We start from the raw sequence: 20,041 nt of genomic DNA on the forward strand, positions 1-20,041 counted from the left end.
GCGAAGTGCTAAGCAACACTACAGAAACACATTTACATCAACACTGAAGATCTGGGGAAATGAAATTCCAACAAATTTATTTTTTTCAATGAGCTGTATTTTCTAAAGTAATTTTTATTTCTCTGTTTTCATACAGTATTGAAAACAAACGCGGCACATTCACATTTTCCCGAAGAATTGTAAGGATGATCTCTACAGGGATAACGTTGAAAAGCCTGAAGCTCAATTAATTCATGTCAAAAACTCTCAAAAGGAGTAAAAGGCTTGATGTGAATGGTCTAGAACATGTACTGTAATTTAATAGAGAAGATGGTCATCTTAATATTAATGATTTAAAAGAACTTCCCAGTTCATGCGGAATATAGTCCAAGAATAAATCAAATTTTCTGAACGCATTTTATGCTACGTAAGTGTATACTTTGCGATCCTCAGGTGTTCGTGCCAAATATTCTCTCTCAATAAGTCCTTCAATACGTTTTTTAATAACAACTGGACTTGGTAAGAATCGGGCCTTCAGCTGCTGAGTTACCTAAAAGAAAATAAAACCCAATATAAGATCACAGTGCAAGTAAGACCTTGAAGTACCCTAACGGAACACAACAACCAGAAAAATGTATTAAGACAGAGATGATGACAACTATGAAGCATAAAAAGCAGCCTGCAGACTTCTGACAGTCCCTCCACTTGCTTGCTCATGTTGGGATATGATTCAAAGCTCTACAGAGCTATGGTCACAGCCTGAGAATGCTCCCAGTTTCACAGCTCTAAGGGAGTTCAGCAGTGCAAAATGTGTAATGTGCTGGAGCTGTGTGAGCTTTGCAGTGAAAAGCAGCAGGACTGTTTCTCTCTTCTAAGAGCTCCAATCTCTCAAACCTGGACCCAGCAGTCAGTAACGAGATCAAAGTCAAAAATAATGTTAAGCACGCTGGTTTGCTCTTCAAGCAATTTAATATCATAACAGCACTAAAAGTAGGAAGGAAAATTAGATACACCCATGAGTACATTCTAAAGTGAAGGGTAAGGATTTAGGTGTGTCTTCAGATGGACATGGAGAAAAGAAAGGATGGGTTAAATACAGCATCTCACAAAAGCCTTTCAAAATCACGTCAGGAAGAGCTGTGTAACTTTAATGAGCTAACAGCAAAACTCTGTACAGCATACCTCTGCTACTAGGACATTGTGTTGCATCTTCTTTCTAGATTTCATTATCCGAACTATAGCAGCTTCTATCTCATGTTTTCTGTCATCATCTACTTTCTGCCTTGTTTCTTTCCTTTCTGGATCAGATTCTCCTTGTTTGGCAGCAACTTAAAGAAAACAGAGAATGGAAATTATATTAGCAAAATTAAAATGTATTTCATTGCGTGTTAGCTACACTATTTATTTCATCTAGACATCAAGTTATATTTTCCTGAGTTTTGACATTCTCAAATTTGATTTTTTTTTTAAATGAAAAGCAGCCACAAGAACATATTAACACTTTCTGGCATATTTTGATAGCAACTGACAAGATAACAAACTGTTATTCAATTACTACGTTAAAATTTGAACAGTACTCAAAACTGCTTACAGGAACAAGCACCAGCACTTCTATAAGATAATGAAGTTGTTTTACTCTCACCTTCCCTTTTTTGTTAAATCCAAATCATTGCCCAAAACCATTATAAGCTACCTGGTACTTGAAAATGGCTGTTGTATCATGGGCTAAAAAAAACCACTCATTTCACTGCAGTACAGCAACCTATGAGGTAATTTTCTTATTTCTGAACCAATCAGTAGCATATTTTTCATGTAATTATTTAATTTGAATTTTAATTTTTTTCAGTATTTCCTGTAAGAGACAATTATAGATTTTGTACAGTAAAAGGCTTAACTGAGTTCCACACTTTTATTGGCATTTAAATTTTCATTTTGATGCAACTAATCATCAAGAAAAAAATTTCTCTCACTTCTATGGACATGAATCCTGAAAAAAATAATTTGAAGTCTTATGACAGATTATAATATAAAGCTGACTTACCCGTCTGAATCTTGACTCTGTGTAGTTTTGATGTGAACTGATCATTCACTGTAAATATATGACCATTTTCTATTTCTTTTGATTTGGGCTCTTTTGTGAGAACACGTTGTGTTGGTTTGCCACATGCAAGGGACTGTAGGGCTCTAACCAGTTCTCTTTCGGGGATATCAGTTTCCTGTTGAATTTCCTAAAGAACAATACTTAGTTAGCTTATGGCTGTGGCAGAGGTATCGTTTGTTGCAAACATCAGGGATTGCTTAAAAAAGTAATATTGTGACAGTTGTGGCAATTGAAAGGTCAGAACTCATTCAGCAGCAAGGCCTCAGTGAGTGGGTACCGTGCAAAATGATGCACCTGGGTCAGCACTCAATGAATTCTATCAAATGAACAGTTGCCAGGAGCTGGAAGGAGAAGAAGGAATAACCAGCTGTTCAATTCCCTGCAATTTCTGAGAGGGTTGAAAGGATTTGTTAACTGTTTCCAGGGTTTGTTGAACAGGGTTCACAAACCTGAAACCAAAGGTTGTTGAAACCAAACCTTCTGACTAACTCAGTGATGGAAAACACCCATGATGTTGATGACCATTCCTGACCAAGAGCTGCACAAATGCTTTTGCATTCAGCCATGCTGTTAAAAATATGATCTTTACAAATGGAGCAAACAATGTCTTGTTTCACTGCAGCAAACAAATACTCAAGATTCATCATACCTCCCTTTTGAATAACTCCAGTTGCCTTTGGCTAGGACTTCTCCAGGTGAAATACAAAAAGAGCCCATTACAGTGCAGCAAACATATGAACTTTGAAGAAGACTGTTTGTGAAACATGAACATAGCCTGGTACACCTCTGTCACTGCTCTTAACAATCAGCTGAGAGATGGATGTTAGGCAAGTCAACAGTGGCCATGAGCAAGTAAGTTACACTGGATGCAGAATGATGCCTTAATGTGCTCTAGGAGAAGGCCAACTATGCTGCCCTCTCAGACCTAATATGTTTTCTGAGCTCCCATTCAGTTAAAGTTCATTTTTCCTCATCTCTTTTCTTCCTATTTGTAGCCTGAGGAAACTGCAGACACTTCTGATTTCACATTCCCATTCAGACTCTTGAGGGACTCCTAATAGCTAGAGAAAAAACAAACCTTGCAGACATGCAGCTGTCCACAAGAGGTATCCCCTTCTCAGCTTCCCCAACTTTGGTTTCAAGAATAGCATGAAGCCCTTACACTGTCCCCATAAATTCCTGTTCTCATGGCACACAAGTCCATTTGATAACCTCAAATTAAAAACAGCAGTAACAGCTCCAAGTTATCAAAATGCTAAGATGTAAAGAACTATAAACAACTTGTTGAAAGTTCTGCAAAGTTTGACCAAAAAAATCAAACAAAATTCTATCAAATAATGTTATTTTTGAGTATACTCAAGTTATTTCTTATATCAACCCAGAAAAAACAGCCACTTTTCTGTCATCAGGCACCACAACATACAATAAAAGTTATTTGGATGCACTGGCTTTGACTCAGACTTTTATCAGGAATTTGACTGCACCTCATACCAGCTCTCTGTGATGCCAAGGCTCAGACAAAATAGCCATTATTTTTCAACTCAAGCCAACACTACACACAGAGTGTTGACTTGATGTGAAATTGCATGAAGCTGTTTTTGACATACGGTCAAGTTAACTGGAATAAAATAAAAAGAATAAGATCGCCAACTCCAAAATTTGAACAATTCAGGATTTTTGATGTAGCAGTGAGAAATGCATACTTCTTGCCCATCTCCAAAAATGCCTTATTTTAAAGGCTATATTAGATTTGTGCACAGGAGTAGCACTGATTACACAATCTCTATTTTAAAACATTACCAAGTGAGAGCTCTAGTTGGGGGCTACAAAAGTGATCATTCCAGGTATAGAACTCTGTTGGCTCTATACAAGAAAACAGATTATTAGAAGGAAAACGTGCAGAAAACTCTGAAGCAAAAGAACTTTGTCATTGTGTAGAAATAATAAAAAGTAGTTTTAGTTTTATTTACAAACTGCAACTTGTATAACTTCCAAAGCAGACATCAGCAAAAGAGGGAACAGGTGATCCAGTTTACAGTTCTAATTTCTCATTTTTGTGGAATTACTCCACAAATTAACTTCTACTATGGTGACATTTGTATTTCTTGTTTGTTAAACATAAGGAACCACATTTATTTCTGATATCATTACAAAAAGTGAGCATTTCACCTTTTAAAATACTGAGCTGTAATGTAAATCAACTGAAAAATATGTTAGGTATTATATAAGACTTGATTAGAAAAAGTTGATTTAGTAGAAAAAAATAGCATTCTTTGAAGGCCTACATGAAGATTCTTCCTCTTCCACTTCAGTAGCATTAACATACACCTACATGGCCAACATCTATTTTGTATATACAAATAAAATGTTGCTGTACAGGAATACAATAAATGTATATATTTTTGTTGAAGAAATTTTTCTATGCAACAATTTTTTAAGTTTCCATAGGATTTTAGAGATATTTTTTGCATTATCAGTATGCCATTTTTTTCCTCAATCACATGGCCTAATGGCTGTTAGGATTATTATGAGGATCTTATCAAGTTTGCAATTAATAATCCAACTGAATGCAAAATAAAACAAAGTCTGTTCAGCTGTGAAGGCAACTTCAGCTGAATCTGTTGAGCTGTGAATCTGCAGAAACACTTGTGTATCAGACAGCTGTAGGATACACAAGCACACACAAGTCAGCTCACATGCTCTGCAGCACTGAAAGCACTCATCTGACACAGAGAAGGAATGGTTGCCCAGCACTCAGCAGATAAAATTCATGCTCCTCTGAAGTGTTCATAAGCTTTCCTGGCTGGGGTTAAAGACAACTCCCACACACTTCACCAAAGAAACCAAACAACACAAATATGCCTCCTTAGTGTTTTAGTTCAAGTGGGACATGAAGCAAGAGCTTAAGAACTCCCAAACCAGACACAACATATAACCTAAAAGCAGATGGACATATTTCTCTATTATCTGGTATTGGTAAAATAAAGTATAATTTAGAGCATATATTAAAAATTGTATTTTTCACTGCTCTTCCAAGTGTTTATTCATTCATGTATGGGTAAGGCTCTACTACTCATTAAGCCTGCAATTTGGTGGAATAAGGCAGCCACCAGCCCAATTTGAAAACCAGCTTCAAGAAAAAAAATGAGCTCTTAAGTCCTTCTTGTTTTCACTCCCTCAAATATTCTGCAAAGTACTCAAACCTGCAATGTTTCTGAAATGGATTTCACAACACACAGGACTTTGTGTTCTAAAATGTTTTAAATTATCAGTAGTTTATTGAGAGTCTCTTATCAAATCCTGCCTTCCTTAATCACTACTGAGACCATTTCAAAGAAACTTTATTAACAGGCTAGAAGCATGCCAAATAAGCTGAAACACTATCCAAACAAAAAGGCAAGTGATTACTATGCATAGCACAGTCAAAAGCAGATGAGAAAACCTGGAAATCGACTGTTTCAATCTGCACCCATACTGCTTTTCAAGGCTGCCAATGCTCTCTCAAACAGAAGATATTATCCAAAACAAAACTACCAATTTATCTTAACAATATAATGCTCACACAACAAACCACACGATCCTCCTCCTCTCCTAAAGCTGCCTTCATCATCACCATCTCTGAGCTGACATTTCAATCTTTCCCAGCAACACCCTTCTAGTCTCCTTGTTAAGAATCTATCTAGACCTTTCTTCACTGTCCATTCTGGCTGATAACTCAGAGAAGGGTTGAAAGTTCTTTGAATTCATCCTCCAGCTCGGTCCAGACTGCCAATTTTACTTAGGTATTCAAGAAGCCAGGATACAAACTGTTCTCCACCCTTTGGCCTCTTAATGCAGTTTCTCAAAGACAAAATGAGGAAATGGAGCCACCTGCTGCATTTCAACTTTGACTATTCTACAGCTCAATGGCCTAGAACAACCACACTCACAATTTTAAAACATTTCTGAAACCTTCTGCTCCCAAATAATTTCCTCCCCTAGAACTGCTTCCCAGGCACATTGCACAGATCTGCTTCCTGTGTTAATTAGCCTGATCCATACTCAAATGCCTAACTCAAGAGGACAAGAAAGTGCCCAAACCAGTTATTTAGAATCAGGTAAGAAACCCGCACCACTTACCTCAAATGTGTATTTTTCTCTGTTGTTAAATAGCATTAATATTGTCATCTGGAAAGTGGAGACTTGCAATATGTGCTTCCGTGTATTTGAGCCAGTTACTTGGGCACCTCCTACACCGACTTCTGAGCCATCTTCCTATTTTAAAATTCCAAAACTACTGTTAGATTATTCTTCACTGAAAAATCTTTTATCCTGACAAGATGAAAGTTTCATGATGAAAAATTTCTCTAGGAGATCATTATACAGAAGTGACAGAAAAGCAAACACCTGGGGGCACGATCAGGCTGTTCCTCCAGCAGCTGCCTTACAATGGCAGGGAGATTGAGCTTGGAGGCCCATACAGGGGTCCCATGGTCCAGCCCCCACTCCAGACCAGGCCATCTACAGCCACCAATCAAACACTGACCACTGCTAAGGATGGAGACTTCACCACCTCTGAGGCCCCTGTTCCATTGTCCACCCCCCAAGTTTTTCTTAAGCTTACCTTTAAAGTTACCAACGTATTTATCTACAGTAACAATTTCAACATCCTCACAAGTGCATGTTATTAATACTTCGTTATAAGAATTTTGCTTTGATTTTGCATTGCCTCCTATATTCCCAAGCATCATGCCATTACTAGTTCTAGCTTGGCATTTTAGTACTGGTCTAATCACTACAAAATTCCTTTCTTGTACACAAGTTAAGCATTGTACTTCTATAAGCTCTGCTAGAGTCTTGTTTCTGAAAAAATGTTGTCTAAATTGCATTCTGCATATGAAAATCAGGCTAAACTTGGCTTATCAAAAATAACTAACAAGTTTCTTTTCACTGACAGTCAAAAAAATCCAAACCACTCAAATGACTGAGGTCCCTTCAAGACCACATTTACTACTTTTCTACAAATAAAAGATGATGCTGAGTGATGCATTCAAATTAGATTCAGAGGGAAATAAAAAATCAAAGCAAAACTGTTGCAAATAAAAAAAAGGATAATATAAGGCTGATGGAAGGCATCTTACTCTTACATTTTCAATTGGTTTGCTTTTATTCTACAAAATTCTGAAGTTACAAAAAATATGCACTTGCTTACTTTTTTAAAAAGATACAATATTTATATAATCTTGATTCTCTACCTTTTTAACAGGCCCATAGAAAGTGGCATTGAGATCTGCAGAGCCCATGTGATGCTGGAGTGTCAGCTGTCGCCCACTGTGTTTGGCTAAATAAAATCTGTAACAGAATTGAAATGAAAACAATATATAGCTCACGTTCTGTATTGAACAGGAAATACATTTAAAAAGTTACACAGCCTTTTGGAGCTGTTGAGGATATTAAACATTTATAACTTTTTGCTTTTTTCAAAACATTATCAGAATTCTATTTAAAATCTCCCAAAACCTCAAGCATAATAAGGGAACTATTGCATTGTCCAATTTTTACATGAGCTGAAAAAGAGCAGTTTGCCAGCACATCCTTAACAGTAAAGCTGTAATGAAAAAAAAAACATCTGTACAGGTAAAAAAAAAAAAAAACCCTACCTAAAATCTGTAATAATACATACCTTCTAAATATTTCAAAAGCATGTCTGGGAGCTGGAGGGATGTTGCACTTTGGTGTGGCTGACTGGGTAGGCCAGTAACCTGTTGTGAGGACACGCACTGTGAGATCAACACCTCCTAGTGAGACCTAAAAGTAATTGGAAGAAAGCATACACTATTTAAAACAAGACCATGTTTCACCACTTTGTATCAGTGTAAAATACCTAGAATTTTGCTTAACTACAAAAGAAATAGATATATCTGTAAACATTTTTTTTACAAAATCAGACAAATACATTGATTCATCACTATCAGAGTAGATGGTACAGCAAAAATCCTCTGCATTATCCCCCTCTGGCATTTAAGAGCATACAGAATTGAACAAAAGGAATTCTTAACCAAGAACTAAATGTCTGTGATCATAAACAGAACTTACAATACCACAACAAATCTTTGTAAATAGGTTTTTTGATGACATGCAATAAAGCTGGGTTGCATGAAGCGTGTCAGTGTCAAAAGAACTCTTTCTAAATGTACTCTCTGGAAGCAGAGAGGAAATACTGACCATCTTGATGTTGAACCATAGGGAGCTTATCTGTGGAGTGCAGTGTTACTCACTTTTACACAGCCCACCTATCCTCCTTCCCTAAGGACAGCCATGACTCTGAATGTTCGACACTGGTGAGGAAACATTGCCCAGCTCAAGTGCTGGTCTATAAAGATGTGTTGGCAGATGATAAAGGTCTGGCTACCAGTGATACATAATCTTCACTGGGTATCCCAACTAAGCTGAGCATTATTAAGCTTAAAACTGATTACTTTCAGCTTTAGGAGGTAGAACCAATACCTTCAAAGAACACATATTTTGGAAAAAAAAAACCTAAGCATACAATATTCAATTTCTATAAATCTACTACACAGAAAAAGAGCACATTATGGTTTAGAAGGTCAAAAACTGCCACCTGAACTCAGGAACTTTCACTACTCAATAGCAGAGTAGCATTCCCATGCACTACAGAATAGTTTTTGTATTGTGTGTACTGAATGCCTGTGTGCACCAATGAGCTTGTGTACAGGAAACTTCTGAAAAACCTAAACAAGATTCAACAGTTTTCTTCCTCCAGCCAAGTGGGAAAAGGCCATCAGTGCAGACAGAATGATACAGAAAATATATTTATCTGGAACCAAAGCATTTGAGCTAAGATGGCAACAATTTCCCAAATTTTTTTGGTCTTTGCCAGACCAGAGCACAGCACTGATTTAGAATGCCTCCCATCATACATTATAAAGAGCACTAGGTAGCTGGTAACACAAAAAAGTTTTGGAAGCACTTTATTTTACAAGATGTCTTTCCAGCATAAAAATGGTATGAACTAGTGGAAAGTGTGCTGAAGGGATCCAGTCCTTACCAAACTCCAAGAAATGTTCCAGGATCAGTTACAGAAATTTCTCAATCTACTAGCCTAGACTTGCCCTGGTGCTGAGCCTTCCATTTTCTGAGAGCAAACCGATCATGTACACAGACCTTGGCACTGCTTATATCTCAGGATAGAGGATCCAGAAGGAAACTCTGCAAGTAGGATGATTTAGAGAAAAGCAGATGCCTGACTCCTCTAGGAGGCACTGTACACATTCAAGGTACCCAAACTGTTTAAAAAGGTGTAGAACAAACTATATCATATAAAACATAGTATCACCAGCATTTTAACAGTAACAAAATCCCCCCAGTCGTCCTGTATTTCCTAAATAGTATTTCTGGAAATTTCATTAAAAGGCCAGTATTAGGTTGACCAAAAGGAAACCATCACATGAACTGCTGGTCTCTTGCCAAGAAAAGGATGAAGTTTAAAAAGATGAAAGATGAAAAATGAAGCCTAACAGAACATCTGTTAACATTTTAAATTCATCTTCTTAGCTGTACATAGCTAAAAAGAAGATAGAGACATCATTTATTAACTCATTTATTTTAAGACTGTCATGTAAAGTACATGAACCTTTAAGCACAATCCCCTCTTCCCCTACATGTCCAAGCCCACCAGACTACCAAAAAAATGGGAATGCTCCAACAAATTTTTACTGAATTTATATTTCAAGCATTCCAGAAGCAAAACATGACTAGCCTCTAAAGCAGAGAAACCAAACAAACTAGTAATAAATCTGCCTGTCCAGAAACACCTTTATCCACTTCCTCTCCATCCTTTTCTGAATCCATTTAGAACATGCTGTTCTCCTACTCATGAGTCACAGAATGCTGAGGAGGATTTCAGCCAACTGCTTCAAGACAACAAAGATTTCATATCACCTTGCACAACCAAGAACATTGGACAGAGTATATATATGAAAATATTCCTGGCATTCAGACTTCTGAAACTGATTCAAACAGGTTTGATGTACAAACCCTACTTACCTGCACACAGGGAACTACCTGGCTGTTTATTATACACTGTTAGGTGTTTTTGAGTATCAGTACAGAAAAATAGTGTTTTATAGCAAGTGAATTGGTATCTCAAAAAGAATGATGTCTCCCTAAAATATTCCAGGGACCTACTCTTAAAAGAAGGTGCAATTTTTCTAATTAAACAACTAGATGCATATTTGACAATTTGCAAGAAAACTTGAAAAACTAAATTTAGAAATTTGCAATAAAATGGCACTTTTGCTTTTAGTAAAAGCATTAATTGTGTCAGTAAAGCTCAACATGAGAGGGGGTGCTTTGCAAATACCTGCAGCGTGCAGTATTTGTCTTGCTCTTAGCGAAAAATACACATCACAAGCGGTGATGAAGTTTGAAGAAGGGGAAGGATTGCCGGGAAGCGCCCATGGGAGCGGGCAGCCCGCCCCGAGAGTGGGGCACGGCGGGGCGGGCACAGCGCGCCCCCTGGCGGTGCCGCCCGGCAGAGCCGTGAGCCGCACACCCGCGGCACAGCCCTTTGGGCACACGGATTCCGTGGAATCAAACTGGCGTCACTCGAGCTCCGAACCAACTCTGGCATCTCAGGAAATGCTAATACAGTTTATAACATAAGACACACAGTCAAAGGAACAATCTGCACAAGCTGACCAAGTCCTTTGCAGCACATGCATTTACCAACAAACGAAGAACAAGCGTGGACGGACTTGTAGGATTTGTACTGAACAGACCCCAGCACTTACCCCTGTTGCCTGAAGATGTTGCCTGAACTCATCCATCGTCGTGTTTGAGATGCTCATGTCCCTGAACATTCCTTCCAGTTTCGACGTGAATTGACATCCACATTCAGTCTAAAAACACAAAATAATTTGCTGTACCAGCACTATGAAAACAAAGCTTCTGATAGGCAAACTGCAAGACTCAAGTTAGTTTATAAATCCCCAAAATTACGTTTTTGTACTTGCAGTTACTGGAATTTCCATTTGCATTACAGTCAGATCTCAGAAAACTTTATATAAAGTTAACCCTACACAGTTCTTTACTTGCTTTCCTTCTCTTTTCTCCATTACTGTATTTTTGTCTTAGATTTCTATATCATATGAAAAAAACGGTGAAAGCTTATCAAATCAAGACATACACTTTCACCTGCTTTTAGCACAATTCTGTAAAGGGAAATGAACCCTATTTATATCACAGGGAAACTTTTGTTGTCCTAGGAGTGCTTTATTTTGAAGGCTGAATGCAGATTACCCAGCAAGGTGTTAGGCCTTGTGAGAACGAGGAACATCTGCACACACTCAGATGTGCACATGCAGGACTGTGTGCCCATTTCTGACCCATACTGTGAATACATGGGAAAGGAAGTGTGCTAGCTTCAGCATCTTGACCATTCTGCAGTTCTGTGAGAAAAGAGGGCATTGATTCATCTTGCAAATGCATGTGTGCCCTGTGCCTTCTGAATCACCAGGCTAAAAGTGGTGGAGAGGTAATTGAGAAGGAATTAATACTGAGAAATTTGGAGAAATCTGACACAAACAGGTTTTGCTCACTGATAGAATAAGGTCAAAAATAAGGATCAGTGCAGTTTCATTTTAGGATCCCTCTGTTTCAGAAGTGCTCTCATAATTTATCATACCACTTGAGAAGAAGCTGCAATAGAACTTTAAGGTCTGTGCAGCTTTAGGCTTTACCTTCTCCATCTCTTGGTCTATTTCATCAGTATTTAACCAGCTAAGGAAAATACACTTCTAGAGACTGATATGAAGATTTCTTTTCAAACCACTTAATCAAAAAGAAACTGAGTATTATCACCAGTCTGCTGATGGAAGCAATTAAAAAACAACACAAGCAATAACAAAATTGTACCATGAATAACGGAAAATCTAGGAAAAAAACACACAGTCTTCAAATTCAGTCACTGCAGTTGTCCTATTATTTAAAAATTTAGGAAAAAAAAGTCTTCTAGATTGCACTCTCATCATAGGGGCTTTTCAGTACTTCTTTCCTTTCATTTCCATGAAAATATTCGAAAAGCCTTTTGCATTTCCTGTCGGGGCTTTCAAAATCAATTTTGTATTTAGCAGTGATCAAGATGAACATTACCTACACATCTCATGTAAAAACAGAAGAAACCATATTTATCAAAAACAAAAAACAAAGAAAAACTCCTAAAAAGTATGCAAGTACTGTCTTACCTTTAATTTGGAGATCATATTTTTCTCAGAGTCATCTGAAACACTCTTATTTGTGAGAAGTCTTCTTGCCAAGTGCTGCTTGTAATAGCGTTCAAAAACATCTTTCTCTTGCATAAACCTGAATAAAACCATTGCCTTATCCAATATAGTTTCTACTTCTTGTTCTGTTAGCTGTAAAAGATATAATTTCCTGGTTTTAATCAAGTGTCTTACACAATCTAAGTACTTAAAGTAATTCACAGCAGCAGATGGTCTAACAGTAGCCAACAAAACTGGTCCAACATATGACTGACAGCCGAAAGAACAGTGCACTAACTCAATAAAGTGGAATAAGAAATAGATCTAAAATGAAGGGAAAGGCAAGAGCAAGGGAGAAGGGAAACAATGAATGGGTAGAATGCCTTGATAAATACAGTGAAAGCTCCTGGGTAGGTTTAAAAAAACGTGAGGGAAATCAGCATTAGGAGTAAAAAACTTAGTTTGGAATGAAACTTTTAACTGTTAAGACATGTTTTGCAAAGCCTGTCTAGTGCCACACGAATAAAACGATTAATTGCTTTATAAAAAAGCAGAATTTACCATTTGATTCTCAAAGCATAGTGTGCTCTAATACTAAATTTTACTTAGAGTAGCTGAAGCCTCAGCTGAACCATCCTGTCCAGTTCTGGGTTCTGTACCTCAGAAAATTTCATGAAAGAAGCTAAGAATGAAAGCAACAGATGTACTTAGAACTAGAAGACAGTAACGGTAATAGTTCTCTGGTATGTAAACATAGTAAAAAACAGCAAAGACAAACCCTTATTTCTAACCAAATTATTTTCAAAAGAAATTATTAGATAATGAGAATAGCTGCTAAACTATAAATATACTTAAGAAATAATATTGCCTGAAGGTTTCCAAAGGAGGGAGCTACAGAATCTACCACAACATAATTGTTTTTTGAGGCAGTACCTGCTACAGTAGTTAAGGTATGCTGCTTCAGAGGTAGCCACACAAATCTCCTAACACCTGATTTTTCTGTAAGTTTAGATCTAAAGTGTTATGAACTCAGATGTGTTACGTACACCTTTTTGAAGGTAAAATTGTCATTTCTCTTAATATAAAAATAATTCTTAGAAAAGTAGCTTAGTGTAATTCCATCAAAATTTAATTCCACTACAGAGCAAAAAGCATGATATCTTAAGTTGATTTATACTTACTCCCTTGACTCCCTTTTTCAGCTTATCATCAATAAATAAGGAGAGGTACTCTGGAGACCTGGAGTTGAGGTTGAGGAAGTACTCGAAGTCACCCGCAATCGTCTGCTTGAAGAGCCGATCGTTATTGAAAGATTCTTGAAGGAAGCGATCAAACCTACTCTTCAAGTCCAGTAAACCCTTTCAAAAATGAAGAGAAAGCAAACCCATTTTCAATGATGTGAAACTGTAAGCTGGGAAACAGTAATAATAGGTGAAACCAAAACAGAAGACAAGATCTACAGTCAGAGGTTCTGCAATGCTCTCTGTTCAGAGTTGTTAGAAAGTATCTGAAACTTCATTTCCATTTTTAAATTTCTGTTGTTGCCATGAATCTCTTATAGAAGCAATTTTCACATAAGCTGGCTAAAATATTGGTGTCAACACTCGTGCAGTTTGTTGTAACACACTTCTCAGACTAAGAAAGCTTTTTAAACAGCCTGTCAAACAGATTGATTTCCTGTATTTTTGAATCAGCAACTTTAAAGGAGACAGGTATTTGTTGCACTCATTAAGCCTTTTCTATTTCAAACAACATGGACAAAGTCAGTATCATAAACACAGCATATGGGAAAACTGAGGCTAAGCAACCATTAAGTGCATCCCTAGAGCTACTGAACAAGTCTGAGGAGAAAACATACTGCAACAACATGCCTAAACTTGTCAGCATTTGTGCTTCCCTGTAATTTAATCCAGGGACATGCTCTGCATTATTCAGTCGTGTGCTTCTTGCTGATCATTAGGAGTCACTAGGAGCATGTGAAATTTAGATACAAGCATTCAGTGAACTGAACCACTTCCTCTGAACTAAACCATTGGACTCTCAGTATCATTTTTAGTTTGCACCATCTTCACCCAAGGTTAACTCAACTGATATAGAAGTGGGAAGCATCTTAAAACCACCTGAGCACCTTGCAAAGTATATGATACATACAGGTTTTAACTGAGAAAGCATTTGGCAGGCAGGGGGAGAAAATTTCACTTGAGAGTTAGATTTGTCATGGACAACCACTGCCTGCAAAAACTCTATAAGTTAGATGCCATTTACGTCTTCAGGTTTTTAAGAAATGGTTCATATGTGGTTACTTAAAGAAGCCATTCAAGAATTACTCAAAGAAGTAGTAATGTTTCTTAGGAACTCACCATCTCACTTAAAGGAATGATCTTTAGACAGGCTAATTAATACGTATTAGAAATTTAAAATTCAAAGTAAATCCCACTATCTCTCTGTTTACCAAGGTTAGCTCATGCCTCCTCTCCAGGAGTCCATCTGAACAACCTGGTGTTAAACAGGAGAAACTGTTAGTACCTTGAATTACAAAAGCATTTCAACATCCCTTCAAGCTATTATACAAAGTTTGAAATCAAATCCCCGGCAATGCTTTTGCAATCATCTCACCAATTATGCTCAGGGTGATGTCATGTTGTGGAAGCAGTGCTGAGCTATGATGGAGTTTTTTAATTGATGGTTTAATGCAGCTTCCATGTCTGTCTCCTTAGTGCTGTTATCCTTGACAGATTCACATGAACATGGTTGAGATGACAAGAGCAAGGCGGTTTCTCAATTCATAGATATTCCTCTCTGCTTCCATTCCCTCAGTGAAAGTGGTGGATAAACCTTTCTGGGGGATTTTCAGTAATCAAATGTCAATCCCTGCCCTAGGACATCTTCATGAGATGCTGGGGTCCATACTGATGGTCTGAGCTCTGCCAAAGCACATGGTCAAGTTTTCCTCAGCCTCATTTTGCTTTTCACCTCTGTGAAAGAAAACCTTGATACTATCTTTATAATTAGGTTTTCAGATCTATCTTTCTCAGCTAAATTTTTTATGATACCTCTTTAGGCCCATCAGGAGTGAAAATTACTTCAAAGTAATCCAGTCACTTATTTTCCACATAATTTGCACCCCCCTCGCTTTTTTTTTTTTTTCCTCCCCTAAATCACACCACCACAAATATTAGGTTTAATGATTAAGGACGCTTATTATTTTTCAAGGGCATCTCTTCCTCCTTTTACCAGCTCTTGAAGAGGTGATTCTTGTTTAAGCCTGGTAAGAAGTTTGCTTCAGCATTGCCAGAAAATTAATAATCCAATCAAAAATGTTTTTATACTCAAATGGCTTCTTCAAATAGTAACCAGTTCTAGGACAGTTATTGTTTTCAAATAAAACAGCAGAGATTGAAAGACAAATTAAATGCTTCTCAAGAAGAACAGACACAAGGACTTCAGCCACACATTTTAAAAAAACTCAAACAATGTTTAATGAATACACACTTTCACATTCAATATAAAACATCGTCCAGCTACAGAAACACAGCTTTAAAGTTCAATGAACTATAAAGGTTTTATATGCAAATTTCAAACCATCTTCTCTAGACAATGGAAAAGTGACAAATAATTCTGAAACATATTTTGTGATCTTGATAAACTGATGGTACACATCACTTCCTGAGAGGGAGAACATGAAAAAACTCACATCTTTTAACATTTAAGAACTGTTTCTTAGGGAGACAGAATGGAATGAGTAATTTGTTATGACTGATAAACACATTCACCTCAGTCACAGCTAAGCTTGCCATGAAATACGGCTATGTGATTTTTGTCTCAATAAACACTGATAGCTAATGTTACATAAAATTAAACAAAGTGGACACTATAAAGCTGTTTGTCAGCACCCATACAACTCACTCTGGAGACATAGCATTTAGGGAAATCCAAGAAGGTCCTAGCAGTTAGGTAATAAGGCTGAATAAGTTGTTTATTAAAAGCAACTATTAAAAGCACAAAAACTTACTATGTGCTTTTCAACCAACTTAAGTAAGAGTTCTAAACATGTCTGGATATTCAGAGAATGTACATTGAAAACATTTATAAATTTAGCTTATTAATAACAACCCCTTTTGAATCAATACTAAGGTATACCTTATAAATTGTGTATGTAGTGAATTGCTAATGTGAGGAATGTGGGAAAGAAAGGGAAGCATTTAACTACCTGAATGTAGTCAACTGGATTCTTTCCTTCTCCCTCTTCAGAAACCAGTGCTTTGCCTTGCTCTCTCAGGTATGAGCTCATGCACTCACACATTGTCTTCAGACCATTTGGCACACGGCTGAATAACTTGTACATGCAAGCAAGGTCTGCAAGCAAGAATGAGAGATTATGCAGGACACCTCTGTGTGTTACACTCCTGTAACTCATTCATCTGAGAGCTAAAGCTGACAGTTCAAGTTCAGCCACTTGAGCCACAGAAAGCATCCTGCAACAGCTCAGGCATCAGATTCTTCTGATCTCCTCTTTACTTTAGCCCTGACAAGATGCTGACTGCAGCAGCATGAAAAGCAGAGGCTGTATTCAATTATTCTAGGCTGTCTGTAGCAGGGACCCTGTCATTGCTGACCTCCAGGCCAGCAGAAGATGATGCTAATGCTACAGGATAGGGAACCTATTAGACCTTCAGCAAGATTATGCTTTCCAGGGGTATTTAAGAAGGTAGCTTCCAAGATTATCATTCTCAAAATCAAGGACTTTACCAAACATTTTTGTTTTTTGCGGTTTTTTTTGAAAGTAAGTTAAACCAAACAGGACAGCACTAATGATATGCTTGTTTCGCTATTAAAAGAAAAAACTGGTAAAAATTTAGAGTTTCATTTACATTTGAGAAGTGGCTTAGGCTAAACATTGCTTTCCAAAAGAACAATCCACCCTTATACTTCTATGAAAAATCTCATCTTCACAAAGCAGCATTTCTGCTGTACTAGTTAATTGAATCAAACTAAGGCCTATAAAAGTTGAAAGATTCCTGTATTTTATGAATATCCTTCAATATCCTTGCACCCTCAGCCTGAAGGTTATCTAAACTGGTTACTGAAGAAAGTGTTAAGTACAGTATTATCACTTCCATTCTCAACATGGTAATTCTTTTTTACAGCTACGAAATGTGCTCACTTTGTGCTCTGAGTGCCACCTAGCCATTGTGAAGCTGCTTTAATGAACAAAGGCCATTAATCTAAGCAGCAAGGCTGTTCCCCATTCTCGTGGCTTTAGAGTGAGCACTGATTTCTAAATATAGATACTACAATCCCTCTCTTCATTATGCTGCTTTAGAAACTTGGGTTCTATTTCCATAATAACTTTCATTCAGTCACTCTGTCCCACATTAACCTCTATTAGGGAAAAGAAAATCAAGCCAAGCCCTTCTGTTTCAACCACTTCAATAAGCTGCTTCTTATCCTTCAGAAACGGACAACTCCTTTCTACTCCCTCCCTAAGAATTGACCCTGCAATGCTTCTGTTTAAGTCTTTTACCCAAGTGCTTTTTAATAACTGCCTGTGGGCCAAAAAAATGTGATGCATTTTCACAAGTACATATTAGAGGAATGGAAGCAATAAAATGGCTCATGGTTAACTGGTGACAAAAACCACTACAAGAGATTTGTGCTTTTCTTCTGAGATACTTGGCTTACCACAAAACTACCTGTATCTGGTGCTAAACAGAAACGAGTGTATGGGCTCCGTTTTAAGAGCCATCTAATAGTCACTGAATATTCTCAGATGTTTTTGAAACAGTCACTAAATGTTTCCACAATTAGACAGGAACACAAATGTTAAGCTTGATTTATCCCATGTTTAAAAACAATAAGCAGTATCAGAAACATTTGTGTCTCACAAATCATGCCGTCTTACCTTCTGTCTTCCCATTTTTCAGCATATGAACTAGCCCAGAGTTCTCCATTTCCACTATAGTTTTCATATGCTTGGAAATAAGCTCCCTCTCAACAACTTTCACAATGGGTTCTTCTGTTGATTTATCCAGACAATGCATCACCCGCTCTATTTCTTCATTAATTCTAGCTTCTACTTTCTTTATATATACAGAAGCACTGTTTTCAGCTAAAAATTTCTGACTTTCCATCTGCGATTAACAGAAATTAATACTTTAGACTTTTTTTGTAAAGGGTAGAAAGAAAACAAGTCAGATCAGCATTTATAAGCAAATTCAAATCAAACACAGCATATGTCCAACACATCCAAGATTCACAGACATTTAACACAAAATAAAGGTTCTATTTTATTAAATGTGTTACATAAGGGGCTACCTGCAATATAAACAAGGTATTTTTCATATAAAACAACCCAAGCCAACTTAAGTTTCCAGTAATCAACTAGAGTTTTAGCCACAGGTTCAAAGAAAGCAAAGATGGGGAATGGGAAGGATCAAAAATTCCTTCCAAAGCAGTTTGTGGTAGTTCTCCTCATTCTCATTAGTGACAATGCTGAGCACATTATTTCATGTCAAACTGTTTTTAGTCATACTGGTCAGCAGTGTTTGGAAAAAAAGATGTCTTATTTTTCATGCAGAGCTAAGTAATAGAACTTAAATGATAGTAATTATTTTTCTTAATTTTATATAAGCATCAGTGAAAAAAGAGCAGAGTGATATTTAAATGGCTGTGCAACATAAGCTTCTGCTTTTCAAGAAAGTTAGATCAGAGCATATGACAATTGATCCTGCATAAGAAATGGGAGACTCATAAATTACTTTATCTAGGTATTTTTTAACATGATTTTAAAATTTCTATTAATTTCCAGCAATAGAAGATCATGATTACACTCAACAAGGATTTAACTGGCTTTCCATCTCCAAGTATCCCACAAAAAAAAACCCTCACAAAATATTTGGAATGTATTATTTGGTGGCTAATCAACAACTGGAGAGACACTTGGATATGCTTAGTTCCTTGACTTGATTAATTTTATTACAAAAAACAACTCACAAATGTGGAAGCTATGAAGGAAACCAAGTTTCCTCAAAGGCAGTATGACAGGTTTCCAAGCCTGAAATAGTTTGGACCTTGCAACCTACCAGCATTTCAAAAAGACTGTGGGGGCAAAGCACATGTAGACTAAGTTACATGAAATAACCTAAAGCAGGCACAAGATTAGCATGATGATGACTATACATGTCATTGACCACCCATAGCTCAAAACTACATTCAAATTATGCTAATTCTGTAATATCTGTGTTACTTTTTCCTTCAAAGTTAGTCACTATTTTTCTTATTTCATTTAATGGAGATGGACATGCTCATCAAAAAAGCAACCAGTATGTAAAGCACCACCAAATCTGACAGTTCCAGAGAGTTATAACAACATTCCAAATATGATATTAGAATATTGCTGTACCTGAAAAAATTCTGCAGACATCTCCAAAAATGGAGCCTCGAAGTCTTCTTCATAGACTGACCTTCCTTCAAGACCTAGAATCATTAACATCTGGCAAGCATTTCTTATTGCGCCTCTGCCAAAAAGTAAGTTGTTAACAACTTGAGAAATCTACGTGCTTGTAAGACAGAGCAGAATAACAACTCATAACAAAGAATTAACTTTAATAAAATGTAGTAATAGTCCATTCTAATCTGGTCGGTATATGACATTTTCAAGAACACTACACGAACAAGGTTGTTTGGTTTTGTTCAAAAC

The 20,041-nt window shown here is 37.1% G+C and overlaps 1 protein-coding gene across 1 annotated transcript in view; it reads right to left on the reverse strand.

Moving 5' to 3' along the window:
- Window positions 1-50: 50 nt before the first annotated feature.
- The window catches only part of CUL3 (cullin 3), a 53,453-nt gene continuing 33,462 nt past the window's right edge, over window positions 51-20,041 (reverse strand). Inside the window, exons 5-16 of the mRNA XM_014879556.2 lie at window positions 19,745-19,859; window positions 18,245-18,473; window positions 16,553-16,698; window positions 13,524-13,700; window positions 12,325-12,495; window positions 10,873-10,980; window positions 7,743-7,867; window positions 7,315-7,411; window positions 6,200-6,334; window positions 2,021-2,207; window positions 1,162-1,307; window positions 51-529 (exon numbers count right to left, since the gene is read on the reverse strand). Coding sequence (XP_014735042.1) covers window positions 398-529; window positions 1,162-1,307; window positions 2,021-2,207; window positions 6,200-6,334; window positions 7,315-7,411; window positions 7,743-7,867; window positions 10,873-10,980; window positions 12,325-12,495; window positions 13,524-13,700; window positions 16,553-16,698; window positions 18,245-18,473; window positions 19,745-19,859 — 1,768 coding nt within the window. The 3' untranslated portion in view covers window positions 51-397. The remainder of the gene's footprint in view (window positions 530-1,161; window positions 1,308-2,020; window positions 2,208-6,199; window positions 6,335-7,314; window positions 7,412-7,742; window positions 7,868-10,872; window positions 10,981-12,324; window positions 12,496-13,523; window positions 13,701-16,552; window positions 16,699-18,244; window positions 18,474-19,744; window positions 19,860-20,041) is intronic.

This window comes from Sturnus vulgaris, chromosome 10 (assembly GCF_052056855.1).
Source record: "Sturnus vulgaris isolate bStuVul1 chromosome 10, bStuVul1.hap1, whole genome shotgun sequence".
NCBI classification, from domain to species: Eukaryota; Metazoa; Chordata; class Aves; order Passeriformes; family Sturnidae; genus Sturnus; species Sturnus vulgaris.